The 20,396-nt window shown below is 40.0% G+C and overlaps 2 protein-coding genes across 2 annotated transcripts; both read left to right on the plus strand.

Moving 5' to 3' along the window:
* Positions 1-4,358: 4,358 nt before the first annotated feature.
* Positions 4,359-8,493, plus strand: lrit1b (leucine-rich repeat, immunoglobulin-like and transmembrane domains 1b). Its single transcript, XM_082543809.1, has 5 exons — positions 4,359-4,617; positions 4,845-5,101; positions 5,422-5,882; positions 6,131-6,436; positions 6,847-8,493. The coding sequence occupies exons 2-5, from the start codon at positions 4,980-4,982 to the stop codon at positions 7,923-7,925; spliced, it is 1,968 nt and encodes a 655-aa protein (XP_082399935.1). The 5' UTR covers positions 4,359-4,617; positions 4,845-4,979; the 3' UTR covers positions 7,926-8,493.
* Positions 8,494-9,242: 749 nt separating this feature from the next.
* Positions 9,243-12,245, plus strand: LOC309712895 (leucine-rich repeat, immunoglobulin-like domain and transmembrane domain-containing protein 2). The gene is made up of 3 exons (XM_082544064.1): positions 9,243-9,595; positions 9,813-10,594; positions 10,800-12,245. Exons 1-3 carry the CDS (start codon positions 9,486-9,488, stop codon positions 11,585-11,587), a joined length of 1,680 nt encoding a protein of 559 aa, XP_082400190.1. The 5' UTR covers positions 9,243-9,485; the 3' UTR covers positions 11,588-12,245.
* The last annotated feature ends 8,151 nt before the right edge of the window (positions 12,246-20,396 follow it).

The following is a 20,396-nucleotide window of genomic DNA, read 5'->3' on the forward strand; positions in this document are numbered from 1 at the left end:
ACTGAAATGCCTTGGATTTTCAGTAGTGTGTGTGAGAGCATTTCAGTAGTGTGTGTGAGAACGTTTCAGTAGTGTGTGTGAGAGGTAAAATTTCAGTAGTGTGTGTGAGAGCGTTTCAGTAGTGTGTGTGAGAGCGTTTCAGTAGTGTGTGTGAGAGCGTTTCAGTAGTGTGTGTGAGAGCATTTCAGTAGTGTGTGTGAGAGCGTTTCAGTAGTGTGTGTGAGAGCTAAAATTTCACTAGTGTGTGTGAGAGCATTTCAGTTGTGTGTGTGAGAGCGTTTTAGTAGTGTGTGTGAGAGGTAAAATTTCAGTAGTGTGTGTGAGAGCGTTTCAGTAGTGTGTGTGAGAGCATTTCAGTAGTGTGTGTGAGAGCGTTTCAGTAGTGTGTGTGAGAGCGTTTCAGTAGTGTGTGTGAGAGCGTTTCAGTAGTGTGTGTGAGAGCATTTCAGTAGTGTGTGAGAGCGTTTCAGTAGTGTGTGTGAGAGCGTTTCAGTAGTGTGTGTGAGAGCTAAAATTTCACTAGTGTGTGTGAGAGCATTTCAGTAGTGTGTGTGAGAGCGTTTCAGTAGTGTGTGTGAGAGCGTTTCAGTAGTGTGTGTGAGAGCATTTCAGTAGTGTGTGTGAGAGCGTTTCAGTAGTGTGTGTGAGAGCGTTTCAGTAGTGTGTGTGAGAGCTAAAATTTCACTAGTGTGTGTGAGAGCATTTCAGTTGTGTGTGTGAGAGCGTTTTAGTAATAATGTCCCTTACGGCACCTCATACTATTCTGTCATCTAAAGGCTCTGAAAGTTTATTGCCGAACACTCTGTGGCGAAACCAACCTACAGCTTTGTAAGCGATAAGAGAAAGGAAACATGGGAAATGTTGTCTTTTAACTTAAAAGAGTGTTGGACTCTTAAGCAGACTTTGACCGGCAGTCTGGACAGTTACAACTCTTAAATGCACTTTAGGGCTCACCCCACCGATTGGGGTGGGCATAAGAAGACAAGATGAAGCACAGACTAATGTAATAATGGTGTATAAACACATGGGGAGTGGAGAATAGAGGTGGGCGGATCTATGAAATTTTTGCAAATGAAAAAAAAATATACCTCGAACATGCACTTTTTGTGTTGACCGTCCTGTCTATTTTATTTATAGTAAATAGCATATTCAAATTACAGACGTTGACCCAAAGTGCTTTAGAAAAAGAGACCTTTACATTCCAGGTTTCCAAAAAACTAGTAGAGAAGGTGTCTTTCTCCTGAGTTAAAACTGGGAGCTGGCTCCACAGGAGCCTAAAAGCTGCAGGCTTTCCTCCAATTCTACTTTTAGCTCTTTTCAAAAATCACAAGTGCTCTGTTACGATAACAAGGGAGGTGTTCAAGACCTTGTATCTGAGAAGAAGGATCTTAAATTCAATTCTGGGTTTAACAGGGAGTCACTGTTGAGTTTTGGATTAATTGGAGGCTTTTCAGGCAACTTTGGGAACAACCGTAAGTTACTTAATGTCAAGAGCCAGTACTCACTTTCATGACTACATCAGGCTATCTCTTTTCTTTCTGCTGTAAGAACGAAATGTTTTCCAGACCAGCCTACACATCACTTTCAGGAAGTAGACCTCTTTTACCTTCAGAACTGTTTTATTTCCTTTTGGCATAGATTCAGCACGGTACTGGAAAAAATCCTAAGAGATTGTGGTCCATATTGACAAGATAGCATCATAGTTGTTGCAGATTTATTGGTTGCACGTGTGGGATTACATCCTGTTCCACCACATCCCAAAGGTCTGTGATTGTATTGAGATCTGGTGAGTGTGGAGGCCATTTGGATACTTGCTGTTACGTACTTGCTGTCATGTTCAAGAAGGCAGTTTGCGAGGATTTGAGGATCTGTGACATGGCATGTTGTCATCCCATGTCACAGCTGTCCTAAGTTACCTTTGGCTATTGTGGCTGCTTAAACCTTTTAAAATGTAACATTTGGGTAGAGTCTGATTGCACCACTAAGCTTGCCACAGATTACCACAACCTCATTAACTATGAAGTAATGAATTGTCCCAATGGACTTATAATACCCTTTTCTAAACTGTCCATATTGTCTTTTCTGTAAGCTCTGTGTTCAATCCACACACACAAAAAAGCTATGACATGTGTACTTGTCATCTGCTGGCATCTGCTGCTCTGGAACATTTGGGGCGGTAAAAATGCCAATATTTCACAGATAAATTGACAAGTTGGAGCATCTGAATCACATCGCAGAATATTTGTGTGGTGCCCTCAATCCCAACAAAAGGCCTAGCGAGGTGTTTGTTAGAAGCTGGTGGAGCAGTGTGATGCCATTCAGGAACATAAAGCAATGCCAGTTTCTCAATTTCAAAATATTTAATAGCACAATCTGTTAATCTGCTGGGGCTGAGTGTGAAGAAAATAGGATTAAAATATGAGCATTGAAGTAACTAAAGAGCGTTTTGAGGTTGAATAAGTTTTAGTCCAACAGCTGCACTATGACCTGCACTGACAGACTTAACATAATGCCAGAGATCAGGACTGTAGCTTTCTTTAATTTAACTGTTTAATTAACATCATCTCAGTCAGAGAGAATTCGTCGTGTTTAGCCACACACAAATGAAACTGTGGCATAAAACACAAGGCTACAACTCCCTACAAAGGCTAAACATTGATCCGTTGACAAATAGTTAATTACTGCAGCATAATCTGTTGGTTTTGCAATGAAACAAAGGCTTTATTGTTGAAACTCCATTTGAACAAATGACCAGGAACTGAAAGCATTTTTAAAAATATATTTCCTAATTTAAAACTAGAAGCAGTTAAATGGGATAACTCCCATTTTCTAGACACTGGTCTTTTTCTACCTTTTTCTCATAAACAGCTCAGATGGAAATGCCCCCACCCCAGTGCACATACAGGCGCCAATATACTATGTTTACATACAGCACCTACTTTAGGTATTGTACTTTCAGGCATGTGAAAAGAAAAGTTTTCACAGGACTCCTGTGAAAAACTAAGAACACCCAGTGAGCAAGAGCTTGTAGAACCACCGTTATAAACAATAATAGTAATAGTTTTCTGTGTGATTTTATGAATCTCTCATGTTATTGTGGAGGAATTTTATCCCACCCCTCTTCAAAACAATGCTTCAGCTCACTGAGGCCTGCAGACATTAATTTCTTCACAGCTTTCTTGAGGTCCTAACACAGCATTTCACTTTGACTGGGCTATTGCAGCATCTTGATTCTTTTCTTTTTCGCTCCTTCTGTTGTAGATTTGCTCGTGTGCTTGGGATCATTGTCCTACTGCATGACCCAATTTCAGCCAAGCTTCAGCTGTCGGACAGATGGCCCCAAATTTGACTGTAGAATACTTTGTATTGCTTGGTAGACAGAGGAGTTCATGAACTGGTCAAGGACAGGATTTCATGAACTGTGCATTTTGGCAAATATCTTTCCTTCCCTGTCCAAAGGATATTGTTTTAGAAGTCTTATTATTTCTTTAGTGTGCAGGCTGCCGTGTTTGACTGTCAGCCCCTTGCTGCTACTTGCCTTCTTAATTCTTTTGTTTTCAAAAAAAATCTATGCATAGAGTCCTGTGAAAGCGATACATGTTTTTTTTTCCATAATGTAGAGAATTGCTTCTATTTTGACTTAATATTTTTTAAATTAATAATTGTATTTATTTAAAATGTATATTTTTGGTAATTAAAAATGAAAAATGTCATTTTGCATCAGTTTCTTTCATTATTATAACACTTTCCCGTTGATAGATCATTTATTCTTGTAAATAAATCTTAATTGCTATAAAGGCATTATTAAAAGATGCGCCTTACACCCCAATTCAAGATGTGGGGTCATATGGGGAAATGTTATAGGGACAGATGCGGGGTTGGAGGTTTTCCTGTCTGGGACAGCCCTCTTGAAAGAAATGGAACAAAGTTGTATTATCAAGAGACTGAGAGATGACTGGATTAAAGGATTTGAAAACCCTGCCGAGCAGCCATGTCTTTAAACCTCTTTACCTGTGAAAAAAAAACCCTCAGACTGTGACAATACATCTGTCATCCACAAAGTATGTCATACTCAGATAGCCTGCATATGATGATGTATGAATGTACATGTGTTAATAGCACAGAAAAAAAATCACAAAGCATGATGAAATCCAAGTTTTTATTAATGTTCTTTTTGGGGGGAAGTAGATTCATGCAGTCTTGCAGAGATTAGAAATTCTCTCCATAAGAAAAACTGTTTTAAAATTGTATTCAAACCCACTGATTACCTGGACGGAGACAAGCAGTGTAAGTGTTTAACAATTGTTTACACTCAGTGACTTCCCACTGCCATCTAGTGGTCGCTCACTGCTACTATTTAACTACAGTCTGTAAATGAAGTTTCTAACAAAAACGACGGTTTGAGGACATTTAAACCTAATTGAGAGGAGTTTTTATCGTCTTGTGTTTCATATCAGAATTTATTCAGTTTGTTTGTTTTTGGTGAAACTTGGTCAATTTACGTGGAGCAGAAAGCCTAGAGACGGATAAAAATGATAAGATAAGAATAACGTTTTAAATGTGTTCAGATATTTCCCCTTTTACTCGAAGAAAAAAAAGAAGCAAATGCTCACTCAGGTATGGTAGATTTAGCGATTGTATTTCGTCCACCTGCTACTTCTTTATGTCCTATAATTGCAGGTAGTTGTGTCATAACTGTCCATCCAATCATTGCTTGGAAAGTATGTCTAAGAATGAAAGTAAAAACACGGTAACCTATCAGCTTCCAGGAAGCAATAGCCTAATCGTGTGAATGAAAATAACCCAAGTCCTTCTCTAATCCCTGCCTATCCTTTTTATCTCAGGATTCAGACCAGTCGGAGCAGAGTGGATCTGTGAGCGTGCAAAACACCACGATGCATCCCGCGTCCCGTTAGACCGAGTAGCGGCGCATGCTTTGTAACTGTAGTTTAGTTGCATAGTGTTCAGTAGCTTGCAAAATGAGTCGACATTTTCCTGCAGCTTTTTGTTTGGCTTTAGTTTTTCTTCCTCTGATGAGCAGTCCGTGTCCTGCCCAGTGCAGCTGCTTCTTTCACAAACTAAGCGACGGATCAAAAGCGAGGTAAGCTCTGTGAATTGAATTCAGAGCACAATTGTATTATTATGCTTTGCCATAAAAGTGAGAATATAGCTTTGCTATATTCAGTGACTCCGTGTGCTGGAATTAACTTGGATTTGTTCCTTAATCCCATTTGCGTATAACTCAAAAATAGTCTGCTACGTTTTTTCTTTAATAAACTGAACTTTTTAAACTTATTTTTTTTTATTTAAAACTAACGTATAAAATATGCTTTCATCTTGAATTTAAAAGTATCTTTAATATTGTTACTGCTACATGTTCTGTAGAGGTAGTCATATTTTTTTATTGTTATTTTCTTGCAGGAGTGTTCTTTGCAATGATCCGGAAATCACTGTGGTTCCTCAAAATTTCCCAACTGACACGGCAAAGCTCCGCGTTGAGAAGACGGCAATCACACGGATTTCTAGCAGCACCTTCCACTACCTCAACAGTCTGGAGTTTCTCTGGATGTCTTTCAATTCCCTGAACTCCCTGACTCCTGACAGTTTCCGGGGTCTTTACAACCTTAATGAGCTCAGGCTGGATGGCAACTCCCTTACCTCCTTCCCCTGGGAGTCTCTGACAGACATGCCAAACCTGAGGCTCCTCGACTTACACAACAACAAGATCTCCAGCATGCCTGCAGAAGCCATCATGTATATACAGAACATAACCTACCTGGACTTGTCTAGCAACAGTCTCACAACCGTTCCTGGTGAAATTCTCACAATGTGGCTAAGTGTGAAGCCACCCCAGGACGCTGATTCTTCTAAACTAATACTTGGTGAGGATTGAATGTTAATGTATTAAGATTTCTTTGTAATCTGCCTTGTATGAGAGCTACTTCTTTAAAGCTCAGTTAGGGATTAGTCTAAATATACTGTGTGTGCAGTGTGTCAACTTGTTAGGCTAATTATGTTTATTTATACTCAATCCCAGGTAATGGTCTGGTCTTAAAATGACTCAGTGTTGGGTAAAACAACTTAATTTATTGTTTTCACTAATAAAGTCTTTCCATACATTCCTCTGCAGGTCTTCATGATAACCCGTGGCTGTGTGACTGTCGACTCTATGATCTGGTTCAGTTTCAGAAGTCCCCCTCGTCCTCCGTGGCTCTCATTGACACTCGACTAAGATGCGCTGATCCTGAGAGCCTATCAGGGGTTCTTTTCACTGAAGCAGAGCTGCAGAGGTGCCAAGGCCCTCGAGTGCATACGGCTGTGGCTCGTGTTCGGAGCTCACTGGGCAACAACGTGCTGCTGCGTTGCGGCACAGTTGGAGTCCCCATCCCAGAGCTGTTCTGGAGCCGTGCTGATGGCAAGAAAATGAACGGCACCAGTGAGTTTTGTTGCATTTGTTCCAGATGTGCTTAGATTTGATTTATTTCTGCACACGTGTCAATTACATTAAAGTTATTCTTTTTTTTATCAATCTAAGATAAGATAAGATAAGATAGAACTTTATTAATCCCTCGGGTGGGTTCCTCTGGGAAATTCGACTTCCAAAAAAAGCACAGCAACGACCAAAGTTACAGTTACAGAACTGTTATATATATATATACACACACACACACACACACACACACACACACACACACATATAAATACAGAGACAAATATAAATAAAATATACAAAGGGGATAAATAGAATAAATAGGAATAAAAAATAAAAATACAAGTGAATTGCACATTTCAAGTATTGAGTCAATCTGCTTATCTCTGTGGATCTCTACCTTTTTGTTTTTTCAGTTCAGCAAGAGATCTCAAAGGAAGGCATCATTTGGTCGATTCTGAGCGTGCCTGCTGTCTCTTACCGGGATTCTGGGAAATATGTTTGCAAGGCGACCAACTTTGTGGGCACGGCAGACGCTGTCATCTCCTTGGTGATCACAGATTCCTTTCGGTCAGAAGAAGCAGGAGGTGGCGGTGGTGGTACTTCTAAGAGATCAAGGGGGAAGAAAAATGGTGGCATTGGCAGAGCGGCATACCAGGAAAAGCTTATTGCCAGATACGTTCCTCCACCTACATCTACAGCTGCACAGCCCATCATTGAACCTCTTAATGGCAAGGGGGTGACTGGGAAGTATGAGATTGAGAGCTACAGCATCTCTGATGGTGTTTCTCAGGGACGAGGCAAAGGTTCGGATGCACAGAAGCCACTGGACGTGCAACAGGATGCTTTAAGTAACCTATCGGCCAATGCCTCATCGTTACAGCAAGCTCCTGAGAAAAGGATAGTGCGTTCTGTAAAGGTGATTGGTGACACTGACCATACTGTCTCTCTGAACTGGCGAGCCCCTACAGCCACAAATACCACCGAGTTTAGCGTCCTATATGCTATATTTGGTGAGAGAGACATGCGTCGAATCAATGTGGGCTCTGGAAGAAACAGAATCACAATTGACGGCCTTGTGCCAAAGACAAAGTACATTGCCTGTGTTTGCGTCAAAGGCCTGATCCCAAAAAAGGAGCAGTGTGTAATCTTCTCAACCGATGAAGCAGCCAGTGCCAGTGGCACTCAGAAGCTCATTAATGTGGTGGTGATAACGGTGGCATGCGTGATTGCTGTTCCTCTTACACTGATTGTGTGCTGTGGGGCAATAAAGAAACGTTGCCAAAAGCTGCTGGGGAAGCAATCCAAAGAAATACAGGACTCGTACGTCACGTTTGAGACCCTCGGCCCTGGGACCAAAGCTAAGGGGATGGAAGGCGAGTATCTAACGAGGCTAAATCCTGACGAATCCAACAGGCTGCTCTCAGCGAGATCTAGTGTTGACTCAGAGGCCACAGCCAGGACTGAAGGGCTACCTAATGAGTACTTCTGTTAAAACCAAACATATGCCTCAGTTCCCAAAGGATGCACTTTGCACCGCCGTGCTCCACTGTTAGAAAGATTCAAATGATCCTCTTTTTAAAGGGGTATCCAGAGGACACTCTTTTAGGACTGGATCTATTCAAATAAATTACAGCCTTGTGGGAGTAAAAGCTACCATTCATTTGGTGGGAAACAACAAAAAGGGAAAATATACACAGTAACGCAGTTGTAAATTTACAAGTGGTGTAGAAATAACTTTTTTTAATTCATCGTGCACTTTTAAGAATAAGAGAAAACTCTCTCGATGCCCTAAACTCTCTTAAACCCAATACATTCACTTTTCTTTGTTTTTTCCTAAGATGTAACTTATGCTTTGTGTGAAAATCTTTATTCTACACGTATTTAGGGAAACAATAGTTTATTTAGCCTGTTTTATATGTCAGTATGATGTGAATGTGCCAGGTTTACTGTTGGGTGAAAAACCTGAAATACAGTACATTTTGTAATGTGTAAATATTTGTAACCTAAAATATATGTGTATGTATGAATGTACTGTATAAAAATAAATATTTTTATATTGATTTATGCTTACTTTTTTCCTACATCTTTACTTTCCTTAAAAACACCCACACGTATCCCCTGTATCTATAAACTGCTACAAAACATGCTTAAACTAAGTAAATACAATCAATTAATACAGCTGTAGGCAAATCCAAGGCAGTTTTTGTAGCATTAATATATGAATCACTACAGTTGATACATATAATGGCATAAATTTGGACTAATATTCATATTTTCCATTGGATCAGTCTTTATCATTTTGATTATGGGTGCTCCAGCATCTAAATTACCTACTAGTACAGTCTCTGTATGATTAACTCAGCATTCAAGCAAACTGTAGCAATAAACGACGATTATGATATGCCTTATGTAAAAGACATTTCCTGAAATGCTGAACATGTGGCTAATCTGTTTATCTGTTAAATTATAATGCGCATGTATAAAAAGCGTGGGTATTAAAGGATGTGCAACTGCAGAGCTATAGTGTAGATGTTTGTTTTCGCACTCGCTTTGGTATATGCTGATTTGGCCTTTATCAACCTGAGAGACAAACAGTGTTTAGATTATTGAGGTCAGTCCTCTCCAGACATCTGTCTCTGTCTCTGTGCAGCCCTCCCTCTCAGTGTTGCTAAGCCTGACGGGCTCCGGCCCACTTAACACAGATGGGCCTCCTGTCATGTCAATGCTGCTGCTTTAGTGGGGAACAAATAAATTAAATTAATCTGATGCGAAGCATTTTGGGGTCATATCTGAGACAAGAACTACTATCAAGCCGAACTCATAGCTCTCGACTGAAAAACACTTGTGAATGTTAACTCTTTATGTCCTTTTGAAAAGATCTAACATTGTGTTTAGAAAAAGTGGACCATTGCTATAAATACACCTGTGTCTCACATGTCATTTGGCCTCTTAAGGGTTACGTCAAGGGAGATTAAGGTAATGGGCTTTCTTTCACGCAGCCCATGAGCATGTCCTGCCCTGACAGGCCTATTTCATATGCGTGTCTAGGATCATGGACGCCTTTTATGTCACATTGCATATCACTTTGGTATTCCAGTTCATCTCTTTTGGATCGTCAACTTGTTTGTTCGGTTGCTCGTGCACAGATGATATCTTAGGAAGGTAAGTGGCCACTAAAAATATGCTACATTGTAAAGCTCGGTTGTATATTTGCTATGAGTCTGTCCTCTTTTGAATAAGTTACGTGCTACAATAAACATTACTTATAGCATGACTAGTGTGAAATGCCCAAATAAACACTATCCAAAATTTGCGTTTAAGCTAAGTGTACTACACCATTATCTTTGTATAGCACAAATTTTCTTGTCTGTCATTTTAGGTCTTTACTATGTATGGAAACCTCCATGGGAGAAATCCCAGTGGACATCCCACATGATTTCATTAAAATCCGAATTGAAAAATCCCATCTGACTGAGTTACCTCGAGGATCCTTCTCAAAAGTGCCTGCCTTGGAGTTCCTCTGGCTAAATTTTAATGAGATCGCTCTGATGAACATGAAAAGCCTAGAGAGGCTCGCTAACTTGACTGAGCTAAGGCTACAAGGGAACAAGCTGACTTCAGTACCATGGACAGCATTTCAGGATACACCAAAACTCAAGATTTTGGACCTAAAACACAATCACCTGGATGTGCTACCCGAACATGCTCTGAGATATTTACCTGCACTGACCTACTTAGATTTATCCTTCAATCAGCTTAGTGTCATAGCAAAAGAAGTCTTCATTAATTGGCCCCTTTTTCAAATAGCTGAGAAAGCCTGGGCAAAAGAAGGGATGGTGTCAAATGTGGTTTTGGGGCTGCATGATAATCCCTGGTTGTGTGACTGCCGCCTCAAAGGCTTTGTGGAGTTCACCAGGGCAGTCAGCCCTCCCATCATCCTGATGAACTCTTATCTGATGTGTTCAGGTCCAGCTCTCAAAGCTCACAAGTTTTTCCACGAGATTCAGTTAAAATCATGCATGAGGCCAGTGACCTCTGCCCCAGAAACCAACATCACTTTACCTCTGGGAGCAAATGCAACCCTAACATGCTTAGTGAAGGGCAGGCCAGAGCCGACCATTCAGTGGATGTACAGTCTGAAGATTATAAGAGGATTTGTTGGTAAGATTTTTTTTTAATCACTACCATCCATTAAATTGTTGTGAACCTGCTGTTGGAGCACTTAGCGAAGTATATATAGTGAACTCCCAGGCTGCAGTGTTTTGAAAGAGACAATACTTACTGCATAATATCAGAATACCTGAGCATGTCATTACCAGATGAAAAAAATCCTGTGATTTGCTCTGATGCTGTTTTCACCTTGCAGCATCACAGACAAACATCGATGAGGAGACCTTCTCTTCCCAGCTCCTGATCCCCTCTCTTCATCTGGCAGACCGAGGACTCTACACCTGCACGGCCAACAATTTCATTGGCAACTCCTCTGTCAACATTACAGTTAACATCGCCTCTTCTGATTCCTCCCTTCCTCTCCTCCCGCCTGTCCCTATGCTGTCATCTGAGGAGAATGCCTACATTGAAATACACATAGCCAAACAGACAGTTTATGGAATTACCTTAGAGTGGCACGCAGCAACTGAAAATCCTGCAGAAACTTGGTTCACCATCCACTTTGGCAAATATGATTCACCAAAGAAGGAAATGATCTACATTGGCCCGGGCATCAACAGTTACTCGGTCAGTAATCTGCTTCCTGTCACCAAATACGAGGTGTGTGTGACCCTGAAGAACCACCCACCAAGGGAAGGTCAGTGCATTGTGTTTGTAACAGGAAGTGACATTAGTGAGATGGAGCAGAAAGAAAGGTTAATCCACATTATAGTTATTGTGTGCGCAATGGTGCTGGCTGTGCCGGTTGGCATGTATGCCTGCACCACAGAGGCCAGGTTCAGCTGTGTGGACCGGTTTGTGGATCTGTGGAGGATGCACAGAATGCATGATGAAAACCTGCAGGAGGGGGCGAGGCAGGGCACTTTTGACAGCCTGCAGGCAACCAGCGATGAAGCTTTGTGCAAAAGTTCGATGGAAAAGCCAACAAAGAGACGGAGGTCTGAGGATAAGTCCAAAGGAGGAAGTGCAGCTTACCTGTACTAGCATCAAAGTCAAGAACTGCATTCATAATACATTTCTACATGAAGTTTATTTGTAGTTTAAGTTTGTGCCTCTAAATGTATGTGTTACAGTTGAATTACAAAGCTAAGTATACTATTTTCTAAAATACATGCACCATTATTTTTCTGGTTCACACTTTGAAGACTCTTGTGACCATGTAAGTAAAAACATTAAAATAAAACTTTAAAAAAAAAAATTGAATTGTACATATATTATGTGGTAAAGTAACACATTTGTTCATGGGGTAAACATGTTTTCCCTTTCAGTTTTGGACTTTTGTTATAATTCCTCTTTTTGACTTTGCTGCTTATATAAACTCAGACGCACACATCCACTTTGAATGTATGTATATTGCAAGCTGTCACCTGAAAATGGAGATGCCTTTCTTCCTTGTTAAATGGAGGGTTTATTTTCTATTTTAGTGTCACTTTGTGAAATAAAAAAATTAATCGTGTGTAATTAAGTTATCATGCAGTACTGCAATATGATGTTGTGGATTGTACGTGTGTTTCTGGCCTGCTTTGATTTACTTTCTCTTGAAAATGTTTTTAATCTTTTTGTGTTTTCTCTTAAGGACTGCAGATTTATTATGACTGAATGAAATGCGTTTGATGTGGATTAAAAAGAAGTCAAAGACAAATGCTGAGACATACTCAGATTTTTTTATCACAATCACTCAGAGGATTTGTTACGTAAGCTGTATTTTCCCATGAATTTATACATACACTGCTAAGCAGATTAAAGTGATTTTCTATCTGAATCCTAGTCAGCAGAACATGATATTTCCATTTAATGCCTCTGAGCTGATTGTGTCCACACGGTGACTGTATTTTCACATGATTTTTACATGTGCATCAGTTACTGCATGTTATAATAATTTTATGTTTTAATAGATAAATAAAACAATTGAAAAAGGCTATTATTTAGATAATATATTAATATATAGTACTTTTTCCAGACATAGTTGTTTCAAGAAGTTAATCACCGAAAGGTGATTAATTGATTAATAAATTGATTTAATATAATATGTACAGCCCAGTTAAAAAGAAAGTGATGTTATATGAAAAGTAGGGACAGTAGTAGTAAAAGACTGGAAAAGTTATGTAATGCTGACTTTTCTTTTTCTTCTTTTTTGTTACCTGTTTCTTTCAGTATAGCAAATTATTCCAAATAAATGTATTTCTAAATAAAAAAAAAAACAAGGTTAATTCAGCTTTGATCAATTTTAGTGAAGGTTTTGCTTATTTTAGAAGAACAATGGGAACCCTAATGTACGTTCATTATAGCAGCTAGTACTTGTCCAAGCTATAGAAACTTTGTGATTTGTATTTTTTTGGTGGTTGTTAGGTGTCAAAATAACATTATAATATTGGATCTTCATAAGTACCTGCAGGAGCCTAAGATGCCAACTCTTGATCCTGTTGTAGGAGTTGGCTAAAAAAAACAAAGAAAAAGACTGATTTTGTGTATTATGGAAAGATACAATACAATACAATACAATACAACTTTATTTGTATAGCACGTTTAAAAAACCAGCGGTACACCAAAGTGCTTTACAATAAAAACAGGTAAATTAAGACATGATTAAATAAAAGACTATTTACAAAGTACCACATATGTCATCAGGTTGAGGGCACTAATTATACAGCAATAAAAGGGAATATAAGAACAAAGTTACTAAGAACAGATAAAGCTAAAAGGTAAAGTACATAAATAAAAATTAAACCAAATATAAAATAAGTACACTAACTAGATGGAAAAGCTATGTTGAATAAGTGAGTTTTTAAACGGGATTTAAAAGATAAAATGGAGTCTGACGCACAGATAGCGATGAAGGTTATTCCACAGATTAGGTGCAACCAGGGCAAAAGCACGGTCACCCCTAGATTTAAGTCTAGATCTAAGCTGAGTCAAGAGTAATTGGGCTGAAGACCTGAGGGCTCGCCCAGGGACATATAGACTAAGAAGATCGACAAGATAACGAGGGGCTAAATTATTTATAATTTTAAAGGTGAGCAACAATATTTTAAATTCAATGCAATATTTTATGGGTAGCCAATGCAAATCAATAACAACAGGGGTGATGCTTTCTAGTGCCAGTCAGGAGGCGAGCCGCCGCATTTTGGACAAGCTGGAGTCTGTGAAGGAGAGCGGAGTGAAGACCAAAGGAGAGAGAATTACAGTAATCCAATCTAGAAGTCACAAAAGCATGAATGAGCCTTTCAAGATCTTTATGAGGAACATAGTGCTTAGCCTTAGCAATAAGGCGCAGTTGGTAAAAGCTAGATTTGATTACTGAGGACACTTGTTTGTTAAATTTGAAAGAGCTATCCAGCAGGACACCTAGGTCACTAACTGAGTCAGAGAAAGAAGTGGCAAAGGAACCAAAGGTATCAGCTAATAGGCCCCAAGGGATATGGTTGCCAAACACCACAATTTCCGTTTTCTTATCATTCAGGATAAGGGAATTGCCTGAAAGCCATTCTCTGACTTCTCTCATGCACTCGAGAAAGATTAAGCCTAGGGGGAGCATATATAATGAGAATAACACTGGGCCAAGTACAGAGCCTTGGGGCACACCACAGCATAAGGATGCAGTTGAGGAAGAATAAGTACCCAAGGTAACGGAGAAAGACCTGTTCAAAAGGTATGATTTGAACCAGTTAAGGGCTTCACACCGAATGTCCACAGTGCGTTCTAACCTCGTTAATAAGATATTATGGTCAACCATATCAAAAGCTGAGGACAAATCCAATAAGACTAATACAACAGAATGCCCTGAATCAGTAATTAAGAGAAGATCATTAAGGACTCTCAGCAAAGCTGTTTCGGTGCTGTGGCGTGGTTTAAAACCAGACTGAAATTTATCACAGATGTCATGCGCATCCAGGTAAGCCTGGAGTTGCGAGAGAACTATCTTCTCTAGGATTTTGGAGAGGAATGGAAGTTTGGATATCGGCCTATAATTAACAAAATCACAATGGTCAAGACACCTTTTTTTGAGAGCAGGTTGCACTATAGCATGTTTAAAAACAGAGGGAACATAGCCAGAAGACAATGATGAGTTCATTAAAAATAGAATACTGGGCCCAATTACATCAAAGCCGTCCTTCACAATGCGAGACGGAAGAGGTTCATATGCAGAACTAGTAATTTTCAGTTGCTTGACAATTTGCTTAAGTGTACAGAGTGACACTGGCTCAAACTGATGAAAAGTAGAAGCACATTCTCCAGTGAAAGCAAGGCTCACCACTGGGGGGAGTGAGGATTTGAGAGATAGAATTTTATCAGTAAAGTATTTTAGAAATTGTTCACATTCCAGACATTCTGGAAAGATTGAGAAAAAACCAAGCCAAGAAAGTCTTGAAAAGGACTTGTACTAGTTGGCTAGAGGCAGAAATCAAGCTGGAAAGGATGTGCAGTAGATTAAGTGAATAAGGTTAGAGATGCAAATATACTAGTGAGTGAAGACATGGTTTTTAGAACATACATGAGGGTAGCAAGACTGTGAGGAAAGGTGCTATTGGAGTAACAGATGGAGGTAGGATTACATCAGGGATCATCCCTGAGCACCTTGTTTGCAGTGGTGATGGACAGGTTGACCGATGAGATCAGGCAGGAGTTTCTGTGGACTGTGATGTTCACAGATGAGACTATGATCTGTAGTGAGAGTAGGGAGCAGGTGCAAGAAAGCCTGGAGAAGTACAGGGTGGGCCATTTATATGGATACACCGTAATAACATGGGAATGGTTGGTGATATTAAAGTCCTGTTTGTGGTACATTAGTATATGTGAGGGGGCAAACTCCTCAAGATGGGTGGTGACCATGGTGGCCATTTAGAAGTCGGCCATCTTGGATACAACTTTTGTTTTTTCAATAGGAAGAGGGCCATGTGACACATCAAACTTATTGGTAATGTCACAAGAAAAACAATGGTGTGCTTGGTTTCAACGTAACTTTATTCTTTCATGAGTTATTTACAAGTTTCTCTTTGTTCACAGCCATTGACATGTCGAAGAGGTTAACACGTGAGGAGTGGATCAAAATTGTGTTGATATCTGGTGAATGCAATAACCGGGTCATTGCAGCAGATTTCAATGCAAGACACCCGACGAGACCACCACAGTTAGCAAACTGCTTGCTAAGTTTCGTGAAACTGGTTCAGTGTTGGATTTGCCAAAATGTGGACGCAAGAAAACTGTCACTAATGAAGAAACATCAGTGGCTGTCCTAGCTTCATTCAGCAAGAACCCACAGCGTAGCACTCGCTGCACGTCACTGGAGAGTGGTTTGGTGTGGTATATAGGGTACAACAATAGTGGGTCCATTCTTCATCAATGGAAACCTCAAGGCCACTGGATATTTGAAATTGCTACATGATGATGTGTTTCCCTCTTTATGCACTGAAGCTGGCACGTTCCCTGAGTTTTTCCAGCAAGATGGTGCACCACCACATTATGGGTGCCAGGTCCGAGCATTCCTAGATGAACAGTTTCCTGGAAAGTGGATTGTTCGTCGTGGGCCAGTTGGATGGCCCCCAAGGTCTCCTGATCTGACCCCCTTAGACTTTTATCTTTGGGGTCATCTGAAGGCGATTGTCTATGGTGTGAAGATACGAGATGTGCAGCACCTGAAACTACGGATACTGGATGCCTGTGCTGGCATTTCTCCTGCGGTGTTGCTATCAGTGGGAGAAGAGGGTTGCATTGACAATCCAACACAATGGGCAGCACATTGAACACATTTTATAAGTGGTCAGAAACTTGTAAATAACTCATGAAAGAATAAAGTTACGTTGAAACCTGGTAGGCTGGTAGAAAGGTAAAGACGCAAGGAATCGAGATAGTGAAGTTGGATGAGTTTAAATACCTGGGATCGGCTATTCAAAGCAATGGACAGTGCACACGAGAGATAAAGAAGACAGTGTAGGCACCATGAAGCCGGTGGAGATGAGTGTCAGGGGTGAATTGTGATAGCAGCAAGAATGAAAGGGAATGTTTACAAGAGGGGTGTGAGACCTGCTATGATGTTTGGTTTGGAGACAGTGACCCTGACAAGAAGACAGGTGGTGAGGCTGAAGATGCTTAGACTTTAGTTGAGAGTGACTAGAACGGACAAGATTAGAAACAAGTCCATCAGAGGGACAGCTCAGGTTGAGCAGTTTGGAGACAAAGTTAGAGAGGCAAGGCTGAGATGATTTGGACATGTGCAGAGGAGGGATACTGGAGATATTGAGCAAAGGTTAGACAGAAGGAACAGAAGAAGACCATAGAGTGGAGGAGAACATACTCATGATTGGCATGTCAGAGAGTGCTAGGGATAGGATGGAGGTAGACAACCTACCATCATAACCCCAATAAGCTCAACAATTAACCCTTGTGTGGTGTTCATATTTTTGTTACTCAGCCAGTGTTCATGGGTCTGGTGGACCCGCTAGTTTTGGCTTTCCAAATTAACACTATCAAACAATTTTATGTTAAATTACTCAACAGATGTTTACTTCATCCCAATTACAAGCCATATGAACAGTAAACATGGTTAATTTTTTCCCTTTACCTTTGTTAGATCACATTTATGAATTAATGTGCTTCTCGTTTTTTTTTTGTTTTTTTTTTTTATAAAATGTTATAAAAACATAAATCAGTTATAATCAAGTGGAGTGAGTGGAAAGACAACACATTTACACGTGAAGCAATATGTTTCACAACTAAATGGGATCAGCTGCTCATCAATGGTGACATTAGGCCCAGGGTTGTAAAACAGGGGTAGGTGGTGCACATGTAACCACTGACTCATTTTAAATAGTTTAGGACAGCCAAACTACGGACCAGTTGCTAGGTTCGGCAGGGCTACAATAGAAAGCGAGGCGAATGCAGAATGAAATGGCTGGAGACAGGAATTTGAGCAGCAACAGTTATTATTTTGCACAAAAATGAAATAAACAAGACACAAATTCCACATTGACAGTAGTAGTGATAATAACCATAACAATAATAAGAAGAAGCCGGCAAAACAAAAATAACCCCAAAAATAGTCGTTTGAGCTCAATATTCAATTGTCTTTTTGTCTTTGGTCATTTGTCAAGTCAAAAATTCTTAGTCTAGTTCTTGTTCTCTTTCGTTTGTGGTTTGTGTGTTACCACTTGGGAGTCTCCGTCGAGGAAGAAGAGTAAGTTCCTCTGCAAAGTTCAGTCTGGGCTCAGGCTCGCCATCTCCATCCGGAGAGAATCCATTGGAATCCAAAATCTTAGTTCCTTCCACACGGACAAGGGAAAAAAACCTAGCCTGCACAACAATATTAACATTATTGTACACAGCCAGCTCCGTTTCTTCTCTTGTATCACAGCTATAGCTTTAGTTCTTTATCTCTTTTCACATTTCTTTCACATTACCACAGTAATACATTACATGCATGCTTTGAATATATCTCTCGTTATACATGAAATTATTTTAACCATGTAAACAACAAATGAATTTCTTGTTCTCTTTTTAACCATGAAATTATGATTAATAGGTATAACCAGCAAGATAATACATTTTTCCAATCATCCTTCGAGTATGCTAAACAAATCCTACCACAACAGCATTTCAACCGTTTTTAAACAGCAAATTACCACTCGCGAATCGGTATGAACAGAAGAAACAACTTTTAGCAACAGACTAACACATTATTAACTTTTCAAACCCATGGGCTAAACTCACCAAAATGTTAGAAAATTCCGCACGAGCTATCCGTGACCTGTCTCATCTATTTCCACGTGCGAAAAGATCTAGCTCATGTGAAATGATGGTCTGGTGTTTCGGAAGACGGGGCTAAAACCACCTTCAACCAATGAAAAAGGCATTTATCCCTTGTGATCCAGCAACAGAAAATAAAGTTTGCTAGAGGATCACACTTCCTTTTTTCAAAATAAATGTTTCTTTTCAAAATAAAATAATGAAAATACATTTATACAATCAAAACGAAAACAAGAAAAAAATAACAAAAGGTAGTTTTCTCTACTGGGTTACACACACACTTATCCCACACTGTCCTGATGGCAGCTAGCTTGTCTCTCTGCCGTCGAGCTGGTCTGTCGTCTCGGCTATCAAAACGGATAATCCTGGAAATTTTGTGGAAGTTTTCCAGAGACATTGATGCACGGAAAGGTTCTTGCCGGTTTCTGCATCCCACAGGATTCTGTGGATTCCCCTTTGGACCTGAAAACTCCTGCAAGGATAAGAACCCCAAAGTAGGCCTGCAGATCAATTTGGTCCATCTCCTTCCACCTCTCTCCAAAAACACACCTTCCTTCTAGATTACTGCAATCCAGAATAATTTTCTGGATGTAATCTGGGATGAAAAGCTCAAATGAAGACTTGATGTCCTGCACATGAGTAACTGTCAGCCGTGTTGGCCCTGGCTTATCACAGTAACAGCTCTGCAGGGTGGCTCATTTCTTGGGCAAGAAGACCATTCAATTTCACCAGTTATTGACATCCATATTTCTTCACTTGCTGTCTGGTGGGCTTGTTCTGGTCCTGGAGCTGGCTGCAGATGGGGTGCTCGTCTTCGTTTTGTTACTAAATGGTGCTCAACCTCATCCTCTTCTTCAAAGTCACTGTCAGACTCTAAATTTTCAGAAATGTGAAATATTCTGAAACCTCTTTGTCAACATCATCATCCGAAGCCACTCTCTCTTCCAAAATCAATTGGATGGCCCTCGCAGCAGATAATCTTTTGCCATCTTGATCAGTTGTGATAAAGAACCACACTGGCAAAGTCTTATTTATAGTATTATGCCCCTAATTTGCAGGTGGGACAGGGGATGATAAAATTTGGATCCCTCAAGAAAGAGGGTAAAATGTGTGGAAATGTAAGAGCAGACGGTGTTGATAGTTGAATTTTCAACAATGTTGCAACTTTGTGCGGAGCAGGAGGGGAAGAAAACACCATCAGCAGCACCAGAAAGGAGGAAGACAGAGTGTGGGAACACAGGACCTGCACTTTCAACACTTTTATTAGGCCTGGGTCCAGTGGACCCGAACACCTTGTATGTAATGTAAATGCGTGGGGGGAGGTACAGTATGAGGTCATTGAAAATTAGTTCGGATTCATGTTCTTCACAGAAAATAAGCCAAAGCCAATGAATTTCAGGTTGAAAAAATAATTAATTGTTTAATTTTTCTTTTGAGAAAAACTGAAAACGGGTCTCACAGACCCGAACACCATACAAGGGTTAAAAGAAGGTAAAGACTTCTATGCACTGGTCAAACCCATGGCTACAACTGTACTGGAATTTGGACATGGAAAGGGTGGTCACATGTTACCACTTACTGCTGTAGTATTAGTCATGGTGGTTCATCGATAGCCAGGTTGAGTTCCACCCTCAGCCATGAAAACAGTGACATTTACATTAGAAATTCACAACAACAACAAGAGACTAACAAAGCACAGCTGCTATAACATTGTGATTTACATTACATAACAGACTGACATTAGTCCCACGCTTGTTTGCACTAGTGATCCCTCCCCTTGCATTGCTATGATCTTCATAAGGCAAGATTAACCATAAAAACTCTAAGTACCAAAACATCAAAATTAAGCGCTGTACTTAAGCCAGTCCACTTAAGCCAATGCATTATTTGCAGTGAACTTTTCAACTATGGGGACAGTGTTGCTGTGTAAAAATAATGTATGTATTGTTTTCTTTATTTTAATCAGTGTCTTAGTTTTTGTGTCTTTACCACAACCCCAAAAAACTAAAAAACTACATCAAACCACCAGGACAAAATTGAGCACAGACCAAGA

This window comes from Aulonocara stuartgranti (assembly GCF_965226115.1).
Source record: "Aulonocara stuartgranti genome assembly, chromosome: 8".
In the NCBI taxonomy this organism is placed as follows: domain Eukaryota; kingdom Metazoa; phylum Chordata; class Actinopteri; order Cichliformes; family Cichlidae; genus Aulonocara; species Aulonocara stuartgranti.

Excerpts from the sequence above, each read along its gene's own strand:
- LOC309712895 (XM_082544064.1), top strand. The coding sequence starts at position 9,486 with ATGGACGCCTTTTATGTCACATTGCATATCACTTTGGTATTCCAGTTC. Across the intron at positions 9,596-9,812 it reads ACAGATGATATCTTAGGAAG|GTCTTTACTATGTATGGAAA; the intron begins GTAAGTGGCCAC and ends CTGTCATTTTAG. Across the intron at positions 10,595-10,799 it reads GATTATAAGAGGATTTGTTG|CATCACAGACAAACATCGAT; the intron begins GTAAGATTTTTT and ends TTCACCTTGCAG.
- lrit1b (XM_082543809.1), top strand. The coding sequence starts at position 4,980 with ATGAGTCGACATTTTCCTGCAGCTTTTTGTTTGGCTTTAGTTTTTCTT. Across the intron at positions 5,102-5,421 it reads AGCGACGGATCAAAAGCGAG|GAGTGTTCTTTGCAATGATC; the intron begins GTAAGCTCTGTG and ends ATTTTCTTGCAG. Across the intron at positions 5,883-6,130 it reads TTCTTCTAAACTAATACTTG|GTCTTCATGATAACCCGTGG; the intron begins GTGAGGATTGAA and ends ATTCCTCTGCAG.